At 35.2% G+C, this 19613-nt stretch overlaps 1 protein-coding gene across 2 annotated transcripts in view; it reads right to left on the reverse strand.

Annotated features, from left to right (window-relative positions):
* LOC150106405 (protease-associated domain-containing protein 1) overlaps positions 1-19613 on the reverse strand; it is a 45926-nt gene that overhangs the window by 1756 nt on the left and 24557 nt on the right. The window contains exon 5 of one of the 2 annotated variants that reach the window (XM_090393125.1): positions 16049-16188. In XM_090393125.1, coding sequence (XP_090249251.1) covers positions 16068-16188 — 121 coding nt within the window. In that variant the 3' untranslated portion in view covers positions 16049-16067. Of the gene's footprint in view, positions 1-15916; positions 16189-19613 lie in introns of those variants that run through there. The other variant, XM_090393124.1, reaches the window with a different exon arrangement.

Consider the following 19613-nt stretch of genomic DNA (forward strand, 5'->3'; position numbering starts at 1 on the left):
TTAGCCAGTCTTGGGCGCAGGCAGTAGGGTTTTTTCCGCCAGTTTTTCATCCCGCAAGCAGGCAAACTGGCCCCGTGAACACACAGCGATACAGCCAAGAATACCTTGAGGCATAGGAGTAACCATTCTATCCTCGTATTTCGGTTACGAAATCCAAGCATGCTTGGAAGGTTGTGGGCCTTAAAGGCCTGTTAAAGTCATTGGGATAGATTGGGATATGTACTCTGACAGCTGAAGAAAACTGTTTTAAAATCTGTTTTTGTTCTCTTACTGATTAGGTAAATTTGTTTATAGAAGGAATCATTACTTTATCTTATAAAATCCATTAATTTACCATTTTTGTTTAAAGCATTTCTCCATATATCTGGAATATCAATTTGTCTGCTTCTTGCATTAATAATATATAACCATAGAACTCGATGCCATCATGCTCGCTGCAGTCTTCTGGAAACACAATCCAATTATTGCTAAGTAGCCTGTTTTTATTTGTAATTTAGCTTCTATTACTTCATTCCAATATTTGTAAATTTATCTGTTCTGAAACAAATTCATGACTCCACTGTATATCAAAGTTCTCAGTTTTGCAGTTCCTCTTAATTTTTATTCCTGTAATTATTTAATCAGTGTTATAAATTTCTAAAAATACTATTTTGTAAGACATCTGGTTTTAATTTCTCTAAGCAGCAGTACAGGAAATGCTTTACTTTTCATAAAAGCAGTATTGGGTTTTGATAGTGCATCTGAGTAAAGTGACAAGTACTATAAGTTGACCCTTGAAGAATGTGGGTTTGAACTTCACAAGTCAACTTATATGCAGTTTTTTTTTTTTTTTTTTTTTTATAAATATATTGGAATTTTTTTTAGAGATTTTGACTATTTCAAAAAACTCACAGACGAACTGTGTAGCTTAGAAATATCAAAAAAATTAAGAAAAAGATGTCATAAAATATGTAGATACTAGTCTATTTTATCATTTATTACCATAAAATATATACAAATTTATTATAAAAAAAAATTAAAATTTATCAAAACTTGCGCACAGAGACACTTAGTGTACATGGCCATTTGCAGTCAAGAGAAATGTAAACAAATGTAAAGATCAGTGTTAAATCATAACTGTATAAAGTTTAATTAGCATAAAATAAATGATTCATTTGTTAGTGTGTGTAGGCTAGACTACCAGGAACTGCATCGATTGCACTAGGCTCCCATAAAGCAATTATATTGCTGCTGCTTCATTATCAATGCATGAATTGTTATACCTGTATATATAAATTTCTTTTTCACATTATCTTTTCATTTTTGAAGTGTAGTGTTAGTAATACATAAAACATCTAGTGTTTTGTATCATACAAGACAATATTAATGTAGGTTCTGAAAGAAATAACATCCATCTTGTAAACAGACGACAAACTTGCAGTATCAATAAATACTGTACAGTAGAGTAAATGTATTTTTACTTCCTTATTTTGTGTAATAATTTCTTTCCTCTAGCTACAGCAATCCTTTGATTAATGTCATTTTTTCCCCTCTATACCTCTAAAATTCAATTAGTGTGCTTATATGCATCTTAAAAATAAATGTCACAGATTTTAAATTTTTTTTATCTATACATTTTTTTATGGCTAACTATTTTAAAAAATCACTCATCAGGATGAAATAATTTAGTTACTGATTTAAAACATTTTACAGTTATTTTAATGTCATACTATATTATTTCCATGTGCAACATGTTCTAAATTTATCACCAAAATTTATGCCGATTAATTACATAACATTTTGCTGATCATATCTTGTGCCTCCTTTGCAATTGTTTTCCTTACTTTTAAAATATTTTCCTAACCTTTAATCATGAGTAAGAGTGAGCAAAAAAGTGGAAGTGTGAAAAAGATTCGAAAAGTAATCTCATTGGAAGAAAAACTTGAAAGAAAAATGGACAAGGCGAGTCCAGAGTCAAGATAGAACATGAACACAAAATGTGTGAATCAACTATAAGAGCAATTTCAAGCAAAGCTGCTGAATACAAAGAAAAAGGCAAGTTTGCTTCAAGTTCAACATTCATGCAGACCATTATAATGACTGAATTAGACAGAATTTACCACCAAAATTTATGCCGTTTGTTAATTACATAGCATTTTGCTGATCATATCTCGTGCCTCCTTTGCAATTGTTTTCCTTACTTTTATTTTAAAGTATTTTCCCAACCTTTAATCATGAGTAAAAGAGTGAAAAAGATTCGAAAAGTAATCTCATTAGAAGAAAAACTTGAAAGAAAAATGAAGGCAAGTCCAGAGCCAAGATAGGACATTAACACAAAATGTGTGAATCAACTATAAGAGCAATTTTAAGCAAAGCTGTTGAATACAAAGAGAAAGGTAAGGCTTCAAGTTCAACATGTATGCAGACCACTCGAAATCAAAGTATTATAATGATTGAATTAGAGAGACTTCTTTCTACATGGATTGAAGATTGTAACCAAAAAGTTATCTTGCTAAGCATTATCTTAATTATCCTTATTAAATCAAAAGTATCAACCTTGAAAGAAAGGGCTCTCGATGATGGAAAACATGAATTCCATGCTAGTGCTGGGTGGTTTGAGCATTTCAAAAAGAGAAATAGCCTACATAATGTTCAAATCACAGAAGTAGATGGCTGCAAATTATTCAGAGATTTTGAAGAAAATTGTAGAAAAAAAGGGGGCTATTGTGACCAACACATTTAATGTCAATGAAACTGTCCCTTTTTTTGGAAGCAAATGCCTTCCAAGACTTCTCTGGCCAAATCAGAGAAATCTCAACCTGGTTATAAAGTCAAACGAAATTACTGCTAGCAATATGCGACCTGTTTGGAAGCACATTGTGCAAATAATTTTAGAGGCTTTTCAAATGAAATGGATAATGTTTTTGAGGAAACTGCCAACACTGGGCAGGAACTGGGTTTTTATGAGATTGACAATGATAATGTTCAAGAGATTTAACCACTGACAGTCAACCAAAAGAGATTTCACAGAAACAATTTGAAAATATTTTTCATACAATTGAAGTTTTTAAGCAGCAATGCATAGAGGCAGACCCCAATGAAGAGAGAAGCAGTAAAATTTGCAGAAGAGTAGAAGAAGCAATAGGACCATGCAGTCAGTTGCATGAATAAAAGAAACAGAATGCCCACCAAACTACATTAGCTCAATTCTTTGTTAAAAAGTACATACGTATTATGAATACACAATAAACGTGTATTAATCGGCTGTTTATGTTATTGGTAAGGCTTCCAGTCAACAGTAAGCCTAACCACCGCATTGTTTAAGGATCAACTGTACAAGTTAATACTATGGTTATTCATAAACATAACCATCTCACTACGAAATGGAAAAACTTAATGGTGTGTTCCCTTAAGCCAAGCTGTTCAGAATAACTTTTTTATTTGCAAAAATTTGAAATTTTTTTGTTTGTGTATCCGATGTAAATAAATGCTTTATACACATGCATATATATAAAGGATCCTCATCATTTACACTCACTGTGAGGTTTATGACTTTTCTATCTTTGCATACAACTCAAAAACATTATTAAACTATTACATGCATCTATGAGTGAGAAAAAAAAGATAGAAAAAGCAATGATATTATTATTATTTCATGACAACTCCAAGGAGTCCAAAAACTCACTTCCTCCATCACAATTGTCTATGCCACCGCTAGTATTTTTTTGTCTGTAAATTGCGTGTGTCCTGAAGGACAATTTGTCTGTATGCAGGATGAAAAAACCAGTTTCCAGCAGAAAACACCTTGCTACCTCCATATGAAATCAGCTAACTCACCTTCAATTGAAAAAGCCTATGTAAAGATTCCTCCCATCATGACAAGAATTGAACTTAGGCCTTTTCCAATTGAAGGGTGCAACGTACTGTCGTTCTTTCAATTGCACTATGTAGGCGATATGTAGTATACCAGTGTTATGCTATATACTGCGATATGTAGTATGCCTGTGTTACTAAGCTAAAGCAAATTCATTATAGAAACTTCATGTTGTGTTATGAGGGATGTGAGAAAGTACAAAAATATCTGAGTTAGACATGATGTTAATGCATGAGGCATGTTTGGATATGTACTTATAATAGCTCTTGATATGCCAATATCATCTTTGCTACTTGATCAAATTTTATTGCCTGGGTTTTTAGAAGGCAACTAACGAAGAAATAATGACAAAGGTAACCATCTTAAATCAAGCATTATATTGATTGAGAACATAAGAATTACGTGACATTACAGTATTAACGGTCAACTGTTGCTATAATGACCTCTCTAAACATCAACATAGCATCAGTGTTAAAGGAAATTCAATATGGCCAGTCTTTTTCTATAACTGTTGCATTTGGTTATTAATTTGTTATAGTGAAAGAACTCATTGAAATTTTCTAAGATAGGTAAATTTTCCAATTTATAGCATGGGAGTGAGAGATCTTTTTGAAAAATTTTAAATTTTAGAAACAGAGGAATTAAATCTTCAGCCTAGGCCTTGTGAAATATACAGTGGAGCCATTGTAAAATTTTTATACCTTTGTATTCCTGGGCAAACACTATTTCAGTTGTCTTTCCAAATTTCAGGTTTCTGATGGCCTTTTCTACCTCAAGGATATATTTTCCTTGAATATTTCCTTCCATGGTTCTGCCACTGCCTGTCTCATTTAACAATCTTTCACAGTCCAACAGACATTGAGAATATCTATCTTTAGTTTTTATCTCTTGATTTCTTTTAAAATACACTTTTTCGTATTTCCAAGCGCCTCCAGAACATTTTGCCACCTTTAGCTTCTATATTTTTACCAAAGTCTTCCAGTGACATGTTTGCCACTTTTACACATCATTTTCTTGTAACATTTTTTTAATATATTCTCTTGCTATCTGCTGACTTACTTGCTAAGAACATTCAATATGCTTTCTTCTTTTCAGGATCCTCATCACTTACTCACTGTGAGGTTTATGATTTTTCTATGTTTGCATACAACTCAACCATATGCCTTCTAGCTAAATCAATATTTTCTTCAGTTTGCCACAGAACCTCAAAGGATTTGGTTTTTATTTTCAAAGTCTTATTTTTTCTTGAATAATATTTGTTTAGTTGTTTATACTTCAGTTCTAAGAGTTGCTTGATTTTAATTCCTTTTAAAACTTTCTTACATATTTTTCTTTTCAATATGGTAATTCATTTTTATCCTGCTGAAAGCTAAATGGTGATCACTTTTTATTTCACTTCCCCTGTATCCTGAACTACATTGAAGATATCACTGTCCACAATAACATAGTAATATTTTATATATATATATATATATATATATACCGGGTGATTATAAAATAACGTCAAGTGTTCAGAGTCCTCTAGCGAGTAATGTATTGGACAAAACACACCAATATTCGGTAGAAGTACACGGTGGAACATGGGGATTGGATTTAACGGGGGGGGGGGGAGTACCAAATGTCGCCAACAGGGGAATTTTGGTGCTGCTAAATTAATTTTAGTAGGTGTGACTAATGAATGACTAAATGGCAAATGAGAGACAGCACACATCAATTTCATGATGTTTATTGTTAATTACAAATGAGGTTCAATATGACCACCATTCTGATGTTCCAGGAACTGCATATGGTGCACGACATTTTCCACAGTGGCTCACAACATATCGGAATTGATTTGTCTCACATGTAACATTCGATCTTTCAAAGTTGGAATATCGGGTACATGTCCTTGATACACAATGCTTTTAAGAAATCCCCACAACCAAAAGTCACAAGGATTGAGATCAGGCGATCTCGGTGGCCATGGCATGGGAAATGCATGACTAATGATTCTTCTGTCAGAGAAATGTTGTTGCAAAACACGCTGTACCTGAAGTCCAATGTGGGGTGGTGCACCATCCTACATGAAGATGGTCAAATCGAGACATCCTCTTTTTGCTGAAGTTGTGGAACCACAAAGTTCTGTAGCATATTGGCATACCTGTTAGCATTGACAAAACAGGTCACTGGTCCAATTTTGCGATTTTCCTCGTAAAAATGGACCAGTGACCCGTTCTGGCAATGCTAACATCTTTTATCATCAGTCAATGTTGGACCGATGATAAAAGATGCCGTAAATCTGCACCATACTGTGACTTTGGGTGAGTGGATAGGCATCTGCAGACACACGTGCGGATTAGTTGCAGCCCAAATGCGACAGTTGCATGTGTTAACATCACCGTTCAAATAAAAGTGTGCTTTGTCACTCCATAAAATTTGCCACGTCCATGCGTGCTAAGAATCTCAAAGATAAGTCAATTCGTATGGTCGCATCACCAGGGTACAATTCTTGAACATGACTGATTTTATAGGGGTAAAACTTTGACATCTGATGTAGGATTTTTCACACCGTTGTGTATGCGATATCCGTTTGCCAGGATATTGCTCGTGCACTACTGGTACCCTGCACATTCGTCATCTCCTGTTCCACAATAGCAGTTGCAACTTGTTGGTGATTGATTGGTTTGCATCCCCTGCCTACCTACACTGCTTAGAGTTCCAGTAGTTTCAAATCGCTGAATCAGTTTTCGTAAGTTTGTTACGCTAATTGGTCCTTTTTGTAAATTTTTCATATGCTGAAAATCACGAAGACAAACACTGGCATTATTGTTCCGCTGATATAGAGTTTGACTAACAAAGCACGCTCACATAAGGTAAGAGGCATCGAAAAGCAGTTCATCTACGAATGATAAGAAATCTCAGGCTTTCCTTTTATTGTATGATCGCTCACAAGAAATGCGATAATGCATTTTAGTCAGTAAACAGTGCCAAAATTTCCCCTGTTGGTGACTTTTGGTACTTTTTCTTTTTCGTTAAATCGAATCCCCATGTTCCGCTGTGTACATCTACCGAATATTGGTGTGTTTCGTCCAATACATTACTTGCTAGAAGGCTCTGAACACTTGACATTATTTTATAATCACCCAGTATATAACATAGTAATATTTTTGCCCTTCCTCCAAATTTTACCAAAAATATTTTTGTATGATGAGGATTCATTTACAACTCTGCTGTTTAGATTATCTGATAGCAAACAACTTTTTGGTTTTCTTTATGTGAGCTGCCTTCTTTAAAAACTAAAAAAATTCCTCTACTTCTTCCTCAGGACCTTTTGTGAGACCCACAAGTGAATGTCTAATTCTCCAGTTTGAAATTACCTGACACTCAAGAAATGAGCTTAGTTGAATGCCATCACTCTTTTCTTCCTTCTTCCTCTAATCACTACTGCTAGAGTATAACATCCTATAGTTATTATTTAACAGAATTGCACCTGTTTTAATCTTTCCCATTTCAGTAATATCAATTATGTCTGTATGATACTCCTCTAGTTCAATTTCTTTCCATTGATGGTGCCTATCTTCAATTACGAGAAGAAAGGTGAAAAGTCATCTACTAGAGCAGATCTACTTCATCATAACTGAAGTAGATCTGTTCCAGTAGATGACTTTTCACCCTGTTAAAGGCTTAATGGAAAGATATAGCACTAGGAAAGGATTAAAAATATCGAATTCTTCCAATATTTTGTCTGTCACAGAGACATCTTCAGGGAGTACAACATGACACTTGTAACGTGCAATCTAAGTGAAACACATTGCTAAAAGACTACAATCGTAATGGAGATCTTAAAGTATTAGTGTTTCCCCTATATTTTGGGAAGTTTTATACAACCATATTTGTTCAGGTTAGGGTGATTTCTGAGGGCAGCTGCAGATTCTAAAACAGTCACTCTCTTCTAAATTTCCTGTGATGGAGCATGTGGTTTTCTTCCAATTGATTCTGCGAGTCATATCTAGAGAATTCTTAAAAATAAAAAATAAGCACATCAAAAAAATACCACAATAATAAATTTAGTTTAATCCTTTATCCAAGTGTGAGCAAACAAAGTTTGTGCCTGAAAATATCTTCAGGACTGGGGTAAGGTAGTACAACACCAGGCAACTTGTAGCAAAGGTGGACCAAGCTGACATCACTCCTATCCCAGTATCTCCCATAATGCAAAACACATTTCCTCATTGATATGTATAATGTTATGCATTAAGGGAAGGGCCACTACCCAGACTAGTTTCGACCTTTATTGAGGTCTCTTCAGTGGGAGCCAGGCCCAGAGTTGGAGATACCAGGCAGAAGCAACGGCGAGGTCATCTTTACCTATAGGAGTTGCCAAAAGGTGTGCCACCTTTTTATTAAATTACTCTGGATTTAGAGAAAGATGTTAGAAGTTTATTTTTCACTTGGTTAGATTATAATAAATTTAGTTTAATCCTTTATCCAAAAGGAGTGATGTTAGCTTGGTCCACCTTTGCTACGAGTTTGCCCAGTGTTGTACTACCTTATCCCAATCCTGAAGATATTTTCAGGCACAAACTTTGTTTGCTCACACTTGGATAAAGAATTAAACTAAATTTATTATAGTCTAACCACGTGAAAAATAAACTTTTAAAATACAACAATCTTTTGAATTCTAAATCTGAATCTCAAGTTCAACCTCTTTGCAACGTAGTTATGTCATCAAAAAAGTTAATGAAGCTGATGTCACCCTAATAAGACTTGGTCACAATTTTGGCATTGCACCAAAAAAAAAAAAGTACCACCTCTATATCTTATATTCAACATTGAATGTGGAATCTGTAACTTGACTCCAGAAATAGCTAACATTAGGCTCAACATAACCATCATTCTACCTAGAGCTTCTCCTCCCAAAATGAATCATCCTCCAAACTCAGTGCCCACAAGAAGCTCTGTCAAGATAACAGTAGTCATCACCAGAATGGATAAGAATAAACCACCAGTGAATGCAATAAAAAAGGATACCATTCTCAGAGACCACTCTACCTGATTACCATTAAGATTATGATCCCACTAAATCTCAGATCAAAAGATTAGTCTACTCAAAATGGTATCTTCCTGGCCTCATGAAATCATATGCATACACACACACACACACAAAAAAAAAAAAAACTCACCTAAAATCCACAAACCCAATTTCTCCCTAAGATCTGCAAATAGATGCTATGGATTCCCCTTCCCTTTACTGGTCATACCACATCATACATAAAAAATAAAAACCTACCAATTTTAAATTTAGAACTAACTAATAATATAGATATCCTAGTCAGCTTTGAGATCACCTCACTGCTCACCAGTACTCCCTTAAATGACATCTGAACACTTTTTTTCTCTCTCTCCTGATATAACATCTCTTCCCTTTGCCATTCATTCCACATATATCTCTTCGAAAACAGAGATTCCTGCACCCACCACCACCACCAACTCAACAATTTTTTTTTTCATGGAGAATTTTCAAACATAATTTCTTGACTCAGCCTCTCCCAAACCTATCTGGCTAAGATGTTAATAATGTTTTCTCTATTTAACCTCATTTCCCAGACATCACTCTAGCAGAATTCTAAAGAAATGACTTCTGCACAACTTTCAACCCCATTTAAAACTATCTATCCTTTCCACTCCACAAAGTGCCATCCCATCTTCTCAGTTCCTGGTGTGAGTTCTCTGTTTCTGCAAGTTGGCCTACTATGGACAAACAGGAAGAGGTGTCAGCCACTATCTGCTGAGAAAAACAAACACATCTGTCACAATTATGGTCAATCAGAACTTGTAGACCAGGCTCTAGAATCAACTGGAAGAAGACCACCATGTTCCACTGCAGCAAATTTAGAAGAAAAAGAATGTTTTTACAATCTGCCCTCAGAAATCAGCCTAACTTGAACAAATATGGTTGCATAAAATTCACAAAATATGGGAAACACTAACACTCAGATCCCAGTTCACTTCCTATACAGCTGATGATATATGCCCACAGAGGGCACTGAACTGTTAGGACTCCAGTCTTTTGAACTTTTAATTCCTCTCCAGTTGTGCTTTATTCCATTAAGTCTAACATCAGTTCCTCCCAGCACTTAAGCCTTAATACACAGTTGATTCTTCACCCTGGTTCTCTGATGAAAACAGTGGTGGTGATGTGGGTGTGTGGGGGGTGAATGAGGCAGTATCTCGGCCAGCATGACACTTCACTACTGTATTGTTCTAGGTTAAACCAATAAAAAAATACAATTTGCTTAGCTAAATCCCAAACTGCCAGCCTATCCATGTGTTCAGTATTTAGTGGATACCTACTAACAGAGTGAACCACATGAAGGTGAAGACTCCCAGTCAGTGTTCTCTGCATTCCTTATAAAGGCTAGGTGGAGGTCTTCTCTTGTTCCAGTTACACAGCTTTGATGCTAAAACAATCCCATGATTTGACCATTATTAAGTAGAATGGATTGCCAGAATTGGTTATGAGTTCCCTGGCGGTGAATGGATTCAAGGAGAGGTGTGATAGGATTTGCGTATAATGGTTGATTTGGGTCTCTTGCAATGAGTCTGCACTCCATGGAGATACTGTAAATAATAATTATTATTATTTAATAATTAATAATTCTGTACTTGTTTGGTTGGAATTTAATTAAATTTAGGATTTGCAGTTTGATGTTAACTGGACCATTTGTAATGGCAAAACTATTCAAAACAAATTGTCTGGAGCATAAGCTAAAAAAAAAGCCAGTTATAAACGTGATGTGACTTTTGATGGATTTGAATTTATACAATAGTACTACCATCCACTTGTTTGATTATGGCAGTTTTTGCAAAAACAATACCAATAATTGAAAAATTCAACTTGAAAATATTTCTAAGTTGAATTCCAACAGTTTAAAGATGTGATGTAAATTAAGCCAAATTAGTGCTGCTGTGCAGAAGTTTTATTTTTGAACTGATGAAATATCACACAATAATACTACTGTAGGTTAACTAAAGATTACATAATCTGGTAACTCTGCTTTAGAGACTAAACACTTTTTCAAATGTTCTGTGTTTGGTCTCTGTTCTAGACACCAAACATAGAACACTTTCAAGCCATTTCAAGCTTTATTCCATTAAAATTAAGTCTCCAGTACAGATGCTGAAATGCTCTAAGTTTTTAACTGTTATGATAATAGTGTTACTATGAAAAATGCACCTGATCGTCTGCAGTCATTTCCTTATTTATTGTCCTTTGCAAGAGAATAGTATTTCAAGAGTAAGCTCACTGGAGCACACTGTTATAAAGTATGCCTATATATATGAATGAATATATACTAAAATGAACAAGTTCAAGCTGCCATATGTTAAATACATACGTTAACATTTCCCCATTTTTAATGTACATATTTGACAACCTTAGAATTTTTGATTTGTTTTGATAATACACAGCCTTGAACATTTTAGTATAAGATTGATTACCTAGCCTTTTTTGCTCATTAACAATTTAGTAATGCTTCAGAAACTATCACAGCTCAGCTAGTACTGACAACACTCTTTGGTTGTATTGGCAACAATTCAGAGGTCTGAGTTCAAATCTAATTAAGTACACAAAAAACCATCAGAAGGGCTTTTCAATTGAAGGTGAGTCAGACAGTCGTGATCATACAGAGGTGGAGATTTTTGCCTTCAGGGAATTTCCCCCCCCCCCATGAAGGAAAACAAAAACTGGACTAAAGAACACATGCAATTAGCAAGCTTAATACACTGGCCTCAATTTTCATCATCAGTAATTCTAAACAGCCCAACTGAGGATGTTGGCAGCTTTCCCCCCCCCCCCCACTTGGTTAGACTAAATTATATATTGTATTTAGTTTAATTCTTTTCAGGACTGTGGCAAAGGTGGACAAACTTCACATCACTTGCCTTAGTATCCCATAATGCAAAGCTCATCTCCTTGTGGACATGTATAATGCTATGCATTATAGGAAGGGTGTCCACCTTTGCCACGAGTTGCCCCAGTCCTGAAGATACTTCAGGCACAAACTTTGTTTGCTTACACTTGGATAAAGGATTAAACTAAATATATAATTTATAGCCCAATTGAGGAACCTCAAAAAAGGTCAAAACCGGTCTGGGTAGTGACCTTCTCTCATAATGTTGAACAATAATACAGCTCGTAGGAGTTAAGTTCACATTATGGGTAAATATCAAGAATAGTGATTGGAGCTTGCTCCACCTTTTACATGAGCTGCCTCAGCTTGCACTACCTTCAAGGGTCAGTTGCTGCACTATCCAGGTATTTGCTTACGCTTGGAATCGCCGAACTTTATATAGTTTCTATATTTGGCATGAAACTCTTTCAGTTTCTTATTTGGCTAAGAAACAATATGGGATATAATATCCCTTAACTGAAACAATTAAAAATCTTATTAGACTATCAAGTCAATAGAGATTTTCTGGCATTGACAAATTATTTTATATAGTTACAAAAAAATGAATTCCTATTTTTTGGCATTACTTGAAACTCAATCTAATGGTAAAATACTACAGTTAAAGAACATTATTTGGGCAATGATATAAATGTGAGTTGTGATGAAAATGTTCCTATACAGGTTACTTTTTGTATTTACAAATTCTATAAGAAAAACTTGTTCCAGGGAGCTCTTCTAAGCACGACACACTCAAAACAGTACCTAGGCCGTCTGAAGACTATTTGGTGCCGCACGTCACACATGAATGGTGCAGCGTAGGAAGCAGCTGCTGCATAGTCTCAACGGCTGCCTTGATACTTCCATTCTACTGGCCTCATCGCCAGAAAGCAACTCCGGCTAGCACTGCCTTTTAACACGTGAGGCACAAACGGTATCATTGCAGTAGCTAGATGGGATTCTGACTTAGAGGTGTTCAGTCATAATCCCACGGATGGTGGCTTCGCACCACTGGCTACTCGACCAAGCACATGTACCAAGTGTCCGAACTTGCGGTTCCTCTCGTACTGAGCAGGATTACTATCGCAATGACTAGTCATCAGTAGGGTAAAACTAACCTGTCATTTTTATTATTACATTGCTCTCTCTTGATCATCTTTGATATCAGGTTATCCTCTCTTGGTATACTATAATATCAGGTCAGACTCTCTTGGCAATGTGTCCCTGTCTCGCATTAAGGACCTAAAGGCATTCAAGTTCTTAATGCTCTGTGGTACATGAACCTAAAGTCGTTCAGCTCAGTTCATGCATTTACCACAGTATGACTATCAGCCATACTTACCAGCACAGGGCAATACCTAATTATAATACAATACACGCATAATGTTCGTGCTGTCGCTAACGACAGGTTAAACACCTGCCTGGACTTGGCCAGTAGAATTTTCACCTAGTCAGAACTTATTCCTTCTTTCCCCAATTCATTGTTCCCTTTCCTTAACCTAGCTTACATGTTAGCTTAAGATTAACTTAAATAGAAGCTATTTTTCCGACTATCCCATTAGGGAAACACAAGCACATTTATAATTCTTCTCACAAAGTAGTTCGTTACTGGTCCTGTCGGCTCTTCGAGTCCCACAATCCACAAACCATTGAGAAACCCAATGCCTGTGAATTAGAAAAGAACCTCCCTACGGTGTATGTGCATAGGGGCGCAGTGAGAGTCTTAAAGGGCACTCTCACCTCTTCTCAACTCAAGCAAAGGAAGTCAGATAGCCAATTGCCTATGATAAGCTCGTGTGCGTAGATGCATGGGTGGGATGGCAATTCCCCACGTTTCTAAGAGTAACACTCGGCATTCTCTCTCTATGGGATACTCAAACAAGTCGTGCCAGACCTGGTCTTCCACCAGGAGTTTTGCTAGATGCAGTAAACTGCATCTCATATAACCAGGCTCCCTCTGGTAAGTTACTCTCTATTGAGAATCAATTGAAATTTGGCTAGTTTCAATGATCAGCAGAACCAAGGCTCCATCCAACACATCTACTTCAAGGAGTCATAGTTACTCCCGCTGTTTACCCATGCTTGATTGAATTTCTTCACTTTTGCATTCAGAGCACTGGGCAGAAATTACATTGCGTCCACACCTCTCAACTGCCATCGCAATGCTTTGTTTTAATTAGACAGTTGGATTCCCCTGGTCCGTGCCAGTTCTGAGTCGACTGTTAGTTGCCGGCCGAAGTGGTCACTGCCAGACGGGCCATCCGGCACGCTGGGCAGCTGAGGCATTCCACAAGAAGGCCCCGACACCGGTCCGGGCTCAACCGTTCCATCACTGGACAGTTTCGCCCAGTCCCAGTGCAGTGCCATACCCGCTTCGGATCCCCAGCTCGACCAGCCCAGTCCTCAGAGCCAATCCTTGTCTCGAGGTTAGGGATCTTGCCGATTTCCCTTACCTACATTATTCTGTCAACTAGAGGCTGTTCACCTTGGAGACCTGCTGCAGAGAGAGCTCACTACAAATATCAAAACAATGATCAGTACTGCAAAACAGTACCAATCACTGCCTTTGGATTAAGTACTGTATTCCATTTGTTTTGATGTATTTGATAATAAATGTATGTAAAGATTATATACTTGATTAATTTGTATTTTTATTCCTTCATCTCTGATGGTGTAACCTGCCACATAGCCTAAAAATACAACAAACAAAATTTAAATTTGGTTTTCAAAGTTGAAATTACTGAAACATGACAGGTACAACGGCAAAGTTTTGGTGAAAATAATTGGTATGCCCCGCTACTAATTATAAACTACTGGAGAAAAACAGTAAGCAAGCAAAAATGCATTTTATGATTCTTGTCTAGTTTCTATATTTGCACATACTGGAAATTTTACCAAACAAAATTGCTTTAAAAGCTGTGACCAACAGTAGCTACACCATGAGCCCCAACAAATTTTATAAATAATATATACACAGTATGTCCCCTTTTAAAAATAAGTGAAACATGATATAATTAATATCATATAAATGTTAATTTTTTCATTAAACTCCTGTAAATCAATAGTACAGTTATGAAATTCAAGTTGTAATAATCAAACCTGATAGTATCAACTTGCACTATAACAAAAGAAATTATGCTGAATATTTCCTAGAATTTTGCTGGCATTGTACTGATGCCTGCAATGGCTCTGGATAAGACTTGAGCAACTTTTTATAGCAAATAAATTAACATAATGGTGTTCACTGAAGTGAGAATTGATTATATACCATATAACAGAACAAATAAAACAGGCTGCTCACTGCTCTTCTAAATTCTTTTCCCACATATATTTAAGATATTAATATCTTAAACATTATATTAATAGTTGAATAAATAATTAAATGAATGCAGGTGTTTGTCCTTTTCTTGCTACAGTGAAGGACATTCTTTAGTGCAGTGTTTCCCAACCCTTTCGATGTCGCGGACCTCTTGTATCAAATATTAATTCACCGTGGCCCTCAAAATCCAAAATGGAAATTTTTTTATATTTTACATATAAAGATGAAGTAATAAATTAAATTTTACAACATGTCATTTATGACAATGCAATACTGTTATAAATGGAGATATTCGGAAAAATATGAACATATCAATTAGGCCAAGAGTGAGCAACATGATAAGATAAAGTTTAATGAAAATAAACTATCCTGCGGACCCCCAGACCACAGTTTGGGAAACACTGCTTTAGTGAATATTGTTTATATGGAAAAGGAATAAATGTAAAATATCTGAATAATACTATCATAGATTGCAGAATAAGTTAATGCAATAGACTCTCAGCATAGCAAACACACCATAACTTACTCACTACAACAAACTACTAGAGTCCTGACCAAAGCCCATAGGGAGAATGCTATGCCAAAGGAAATTCAGTGGAGAAAACTAATAAAATATTCCTGTAGTGAGTTGACCACATATTGTCACTGTCAAGATAGTATAGCCTTACTGTTAATTAACTTTTGAGGCATACTGTATATCTCCTGTTCATATTCAATATGAATTATAAAAAATGTGCATAAAATTTATGGACAAAGAAGTGAAAGTAGGATTTTTAACTCTTTTCCTGCTGACAAATGAACTTTCAGTTCCTGCAATCTGATTTATATTAGAGTGTTTATTTCTTTCTCAGAGTGAAAGAGTAATTCTGGAAGTAATTTACAAAAAAAAATTCTCCTCTCCAAAATTTATCAAAGTTCAAATATAACAACAAAAAAATTAATTTGTACATGAAATGTTTTGCATCTGTCACCATAATAACCAAGGCGGATGTTTCTGCTGATGAAGAGGCACCATGGTGATGTTTACTGGAATGTTGATTATTGCACGAGTTAACCCATGGGTCTGCAAACTGTTTCTTATCATGTACCTATAGAAGTAAAAACTGCATTGTGAATTATCTTCAAAGTATTTTTAATAATAAAATAAAATGTGCAATTGGTACACACAAAAAAAAGATGATATATATAACCAACTCTCACTACAGCAAACACCTACAATGAATCACATATACTTCCAGCCAAAGTCTAATAATGTCAATGGCATGCAAATGGAAATTCACTGCAACAGATCTTACAGATAATAAAATAATCATTTAGCGAGAGCTGACTGCAGCACCTCTTGTAATTCATATTATATAAGTTTTGTTTTATATTGGCCATTATGTGAACTTTATGAATATGATTTGGAGATATAGCAAAACTAATGCCTTTTCACTAATATAACTTTCTCAGCATGTGAGGGAAGGTTAATTTTAATAACTACTTTATCCACTGGTACCTTTGCTTGCTGGTTTTCTTTCATAAGATTGGTGAATTTCTTCTTCAATATAACCACGTTGTTTTCATGCAACAGATTCTGTCTTAACCAAAGTTAATCTATCTACTGAATCCCACAGATCTTTTGACAATCTGAGTGCTGGATTTGAAAAGCATAGTTTCCTGTTTCTGATCAAAACATGCCTAGTATTAGAGATTCTTTCTCATAGCTCACAATGGAAGTTTTTTTTTTCTTGGACATCATGTTGAATTTTTTGGTCCTAAACTGATTTCTGATTATTAGAAACTTTGGAATAATATTCATTGCATTTTATTCAAAAATGCATCTTATGATTCTTGTCTAGTTTCTACATTTGCACACATTGGTAATTTTATCAAACAAAACTGCTTTAAAAGCTGTGACCAACAGTGGAGTTACATCATGAGCCCACAAAGTTACAAATTTCAAGGAATTTAAGTCTGTTTGAAATCTTTTCTGTTTTATATGCAATTATTCAAATGAAAAATCACTACTGAGTGCATATCAATGAATGGTTTTGATGGTGTGAAATATCCTGATAAATAAATTAGGTGAGAACCAGGTATAACATAGCCAGAAAGAGAACTGTTTAATAGCTAGTTTTGTACATCTTATTGACGTTTGCGTACAAATATTTACTAATATCGCAAATATTTATCCACCCTACTGTCTCCACACAGATAAAAACATTTATATATATATATATATATATATATATATATATATAAAACTCCCCAAAGACTTCATTAACAAAATCAAGGACATGAAAATTGGATCCAGCAGATATCATGGTAAGTTTCAACATCACCAGTTTACTAATGTGCCAAGAAAAACTCTATACTATTATTATATATTTTCACCAGACTCAAACTAAGTATTGCCTGTAAAATATTTTTATGAAGTTTCATGACCTTGACTATGAACAAAGAGAAGGCCTAAAGATAGAAGCATCCATTTCCAAGCATTTGGCATATATGTTCATAGAGTCATTTGAACAAACAGTTCTCAGCAATTATCATACAAAACCTACATTCTGGCGACCTCTTCATCGAACCAGGCTCCAAAGAATCCCTTCACATTTCCTTAACACATTCGCTGCCATGCTACTTTGGCATAGTCTGTTCCCGTACGCCAAGCAATTTCACTTCTTCAAGGTCAGTACGGGTAATCTCGTTGCCGGCGGTAAGCGTCATACGAGTATACTCGTTGCTGGCTTGTGCGGAGCATATACCATCTATGAGTATACACAGTTTTGCTGCTAGCTCCACAAGCCAAGCATTTTCACTTCTTCAAGGTCAGTATGGGTAATCTCGTTGCCGGCGGTAAGCGTCAAATGAGTATACTCGTAGCTGGCTTGTGTGGCTCATATACCAACTACAAGTATACTTGTAGTTGGCAGCGAACGTGTTAATAGCTTACAGCACAAAATCCAGTCCACACTGGAAGTTGAAAGAATCCTCAATGGTGAATGAATCAGGGCACACTTTTTTGAATTCTACAGAAAAAAAAAAAAAGTTCAACATTGGGAAACATGCTACATCATCATCCTGCTCCAAAACAGTTAAAACACTTCAAACAAAGGGCATTCACAATATCCAGCAATAACAAAAGGCAACAAGAAATAACGTCTTCTAATAAATGGCTACAATCTTAAAACCATTGATAACATCTTACATAGCCCATTACACATTCCAGCGAATATACAGCAGCAAGACCAAACAAAGGTGCCATTTCATTGAACTACGAAATATTGTAATACAAAAAAGTTGTTTTCACACCATATAAAGATGATGTTAAAATTGCCACAAAAGCCTCACTCTCCTCTCACATGACCAGGAATATACAAAATTAAACATGCCAAGAATTATATTCTTGGTTCTTTATCCAAGTGTAAGGAAAAAAAATTTGCATATGAAGTATCTTCATGACTAGGCTGTATGTAGAGGCTAATGACTTCACATCAATTGCCTTAGTGTCCCATAATACAAAATATCTCCTTTCAGATGTGTATGATGTTATGCATACACATAACCCAGACCAGTTTTGACCTATACTGAGGTCTCATCAGTGGGAGCCAGATCCAGGAGAGATACCAAGGTTGAATAGTTGGAATTGTTCATTATTTTTTTCCAAAAAGTGGTTGTATGAAATTTAAGGGTACATAGGTAATTGAATCAGATATTTATCATTTTTCAATAATAAAACTGAAGTGGCAATTATAAATTAGAGATGCAGTCATTGAGATGATTGGGTGGAGTTAATTTTGACATAACACTATCAGTGTACAAAAGATACAGCAACATTCTTGCTTAGAGTAAATCAAAAGGATAAAAGAAAAAATTATCTGATATATACTGGACTATTGTGTGAGGTAATTTTCTTTCTGAATAGTAGTAGGCAAGCTCAACTTTCAGTCTGGAAGTTGTAAAAAAAAAATAAGAGGCAATGAAATGTCCTGAAATATAATAAATATATTTAAAAAATCATTCTCATGAGCAAAATTGTATAGTCTCAGAAATTCTCAAGACTTGGGGGGGGGGGGGGTAAAGTATTGCATCCTGACAATGGAAAAATAGCCATAACTCAAAAACCCTTTATATTTACAAAAGAATTGAATACTATAATTCAAACAAGCACTCTTAAAAATAAAATTTTATCTGGTGCATTTTTAAGCTAAAAAAATGATAGGCCGAGGTTCTTCCAAAATATTACTAGATATAAATTAGTCAAATTTAAAATGTTTCAAACTCAGAAAGCAAGTAATGCAAATTTAATACCATTTGTTATTCATAAAAGTAGAACAGCATATCTAAAACTGTAAGCAAGATGACATCCATAGCTGGATTTAGAATTTTGCAGTAAACAAAATAAAAATAAAAATGCATTGTTCAAATCATATTTATTTCAATGTTATTTGAAAATACATGTTTTTATTTATAGATAAATGTTTAACAAAATTGCTTTCAATGAAACCATTAAAAAAAAAAAGGTGAAAAT

Source organism: Typopeltis vanoorti, chromosome 5, assembly GCF_054136105.1.
Source record: "Typopeltis vanoorti isolate ZY-2024b chromosome 5, IOZ_Tvanoo_1.0, whole genome shotgun sequence".
Lineage (NCBI taxonomy): Eukaryota > Metazoa > Arthropoda > Arachnida > Uropygi > Thelyphonidae > Typopeltis > Typopeltis vanoorti.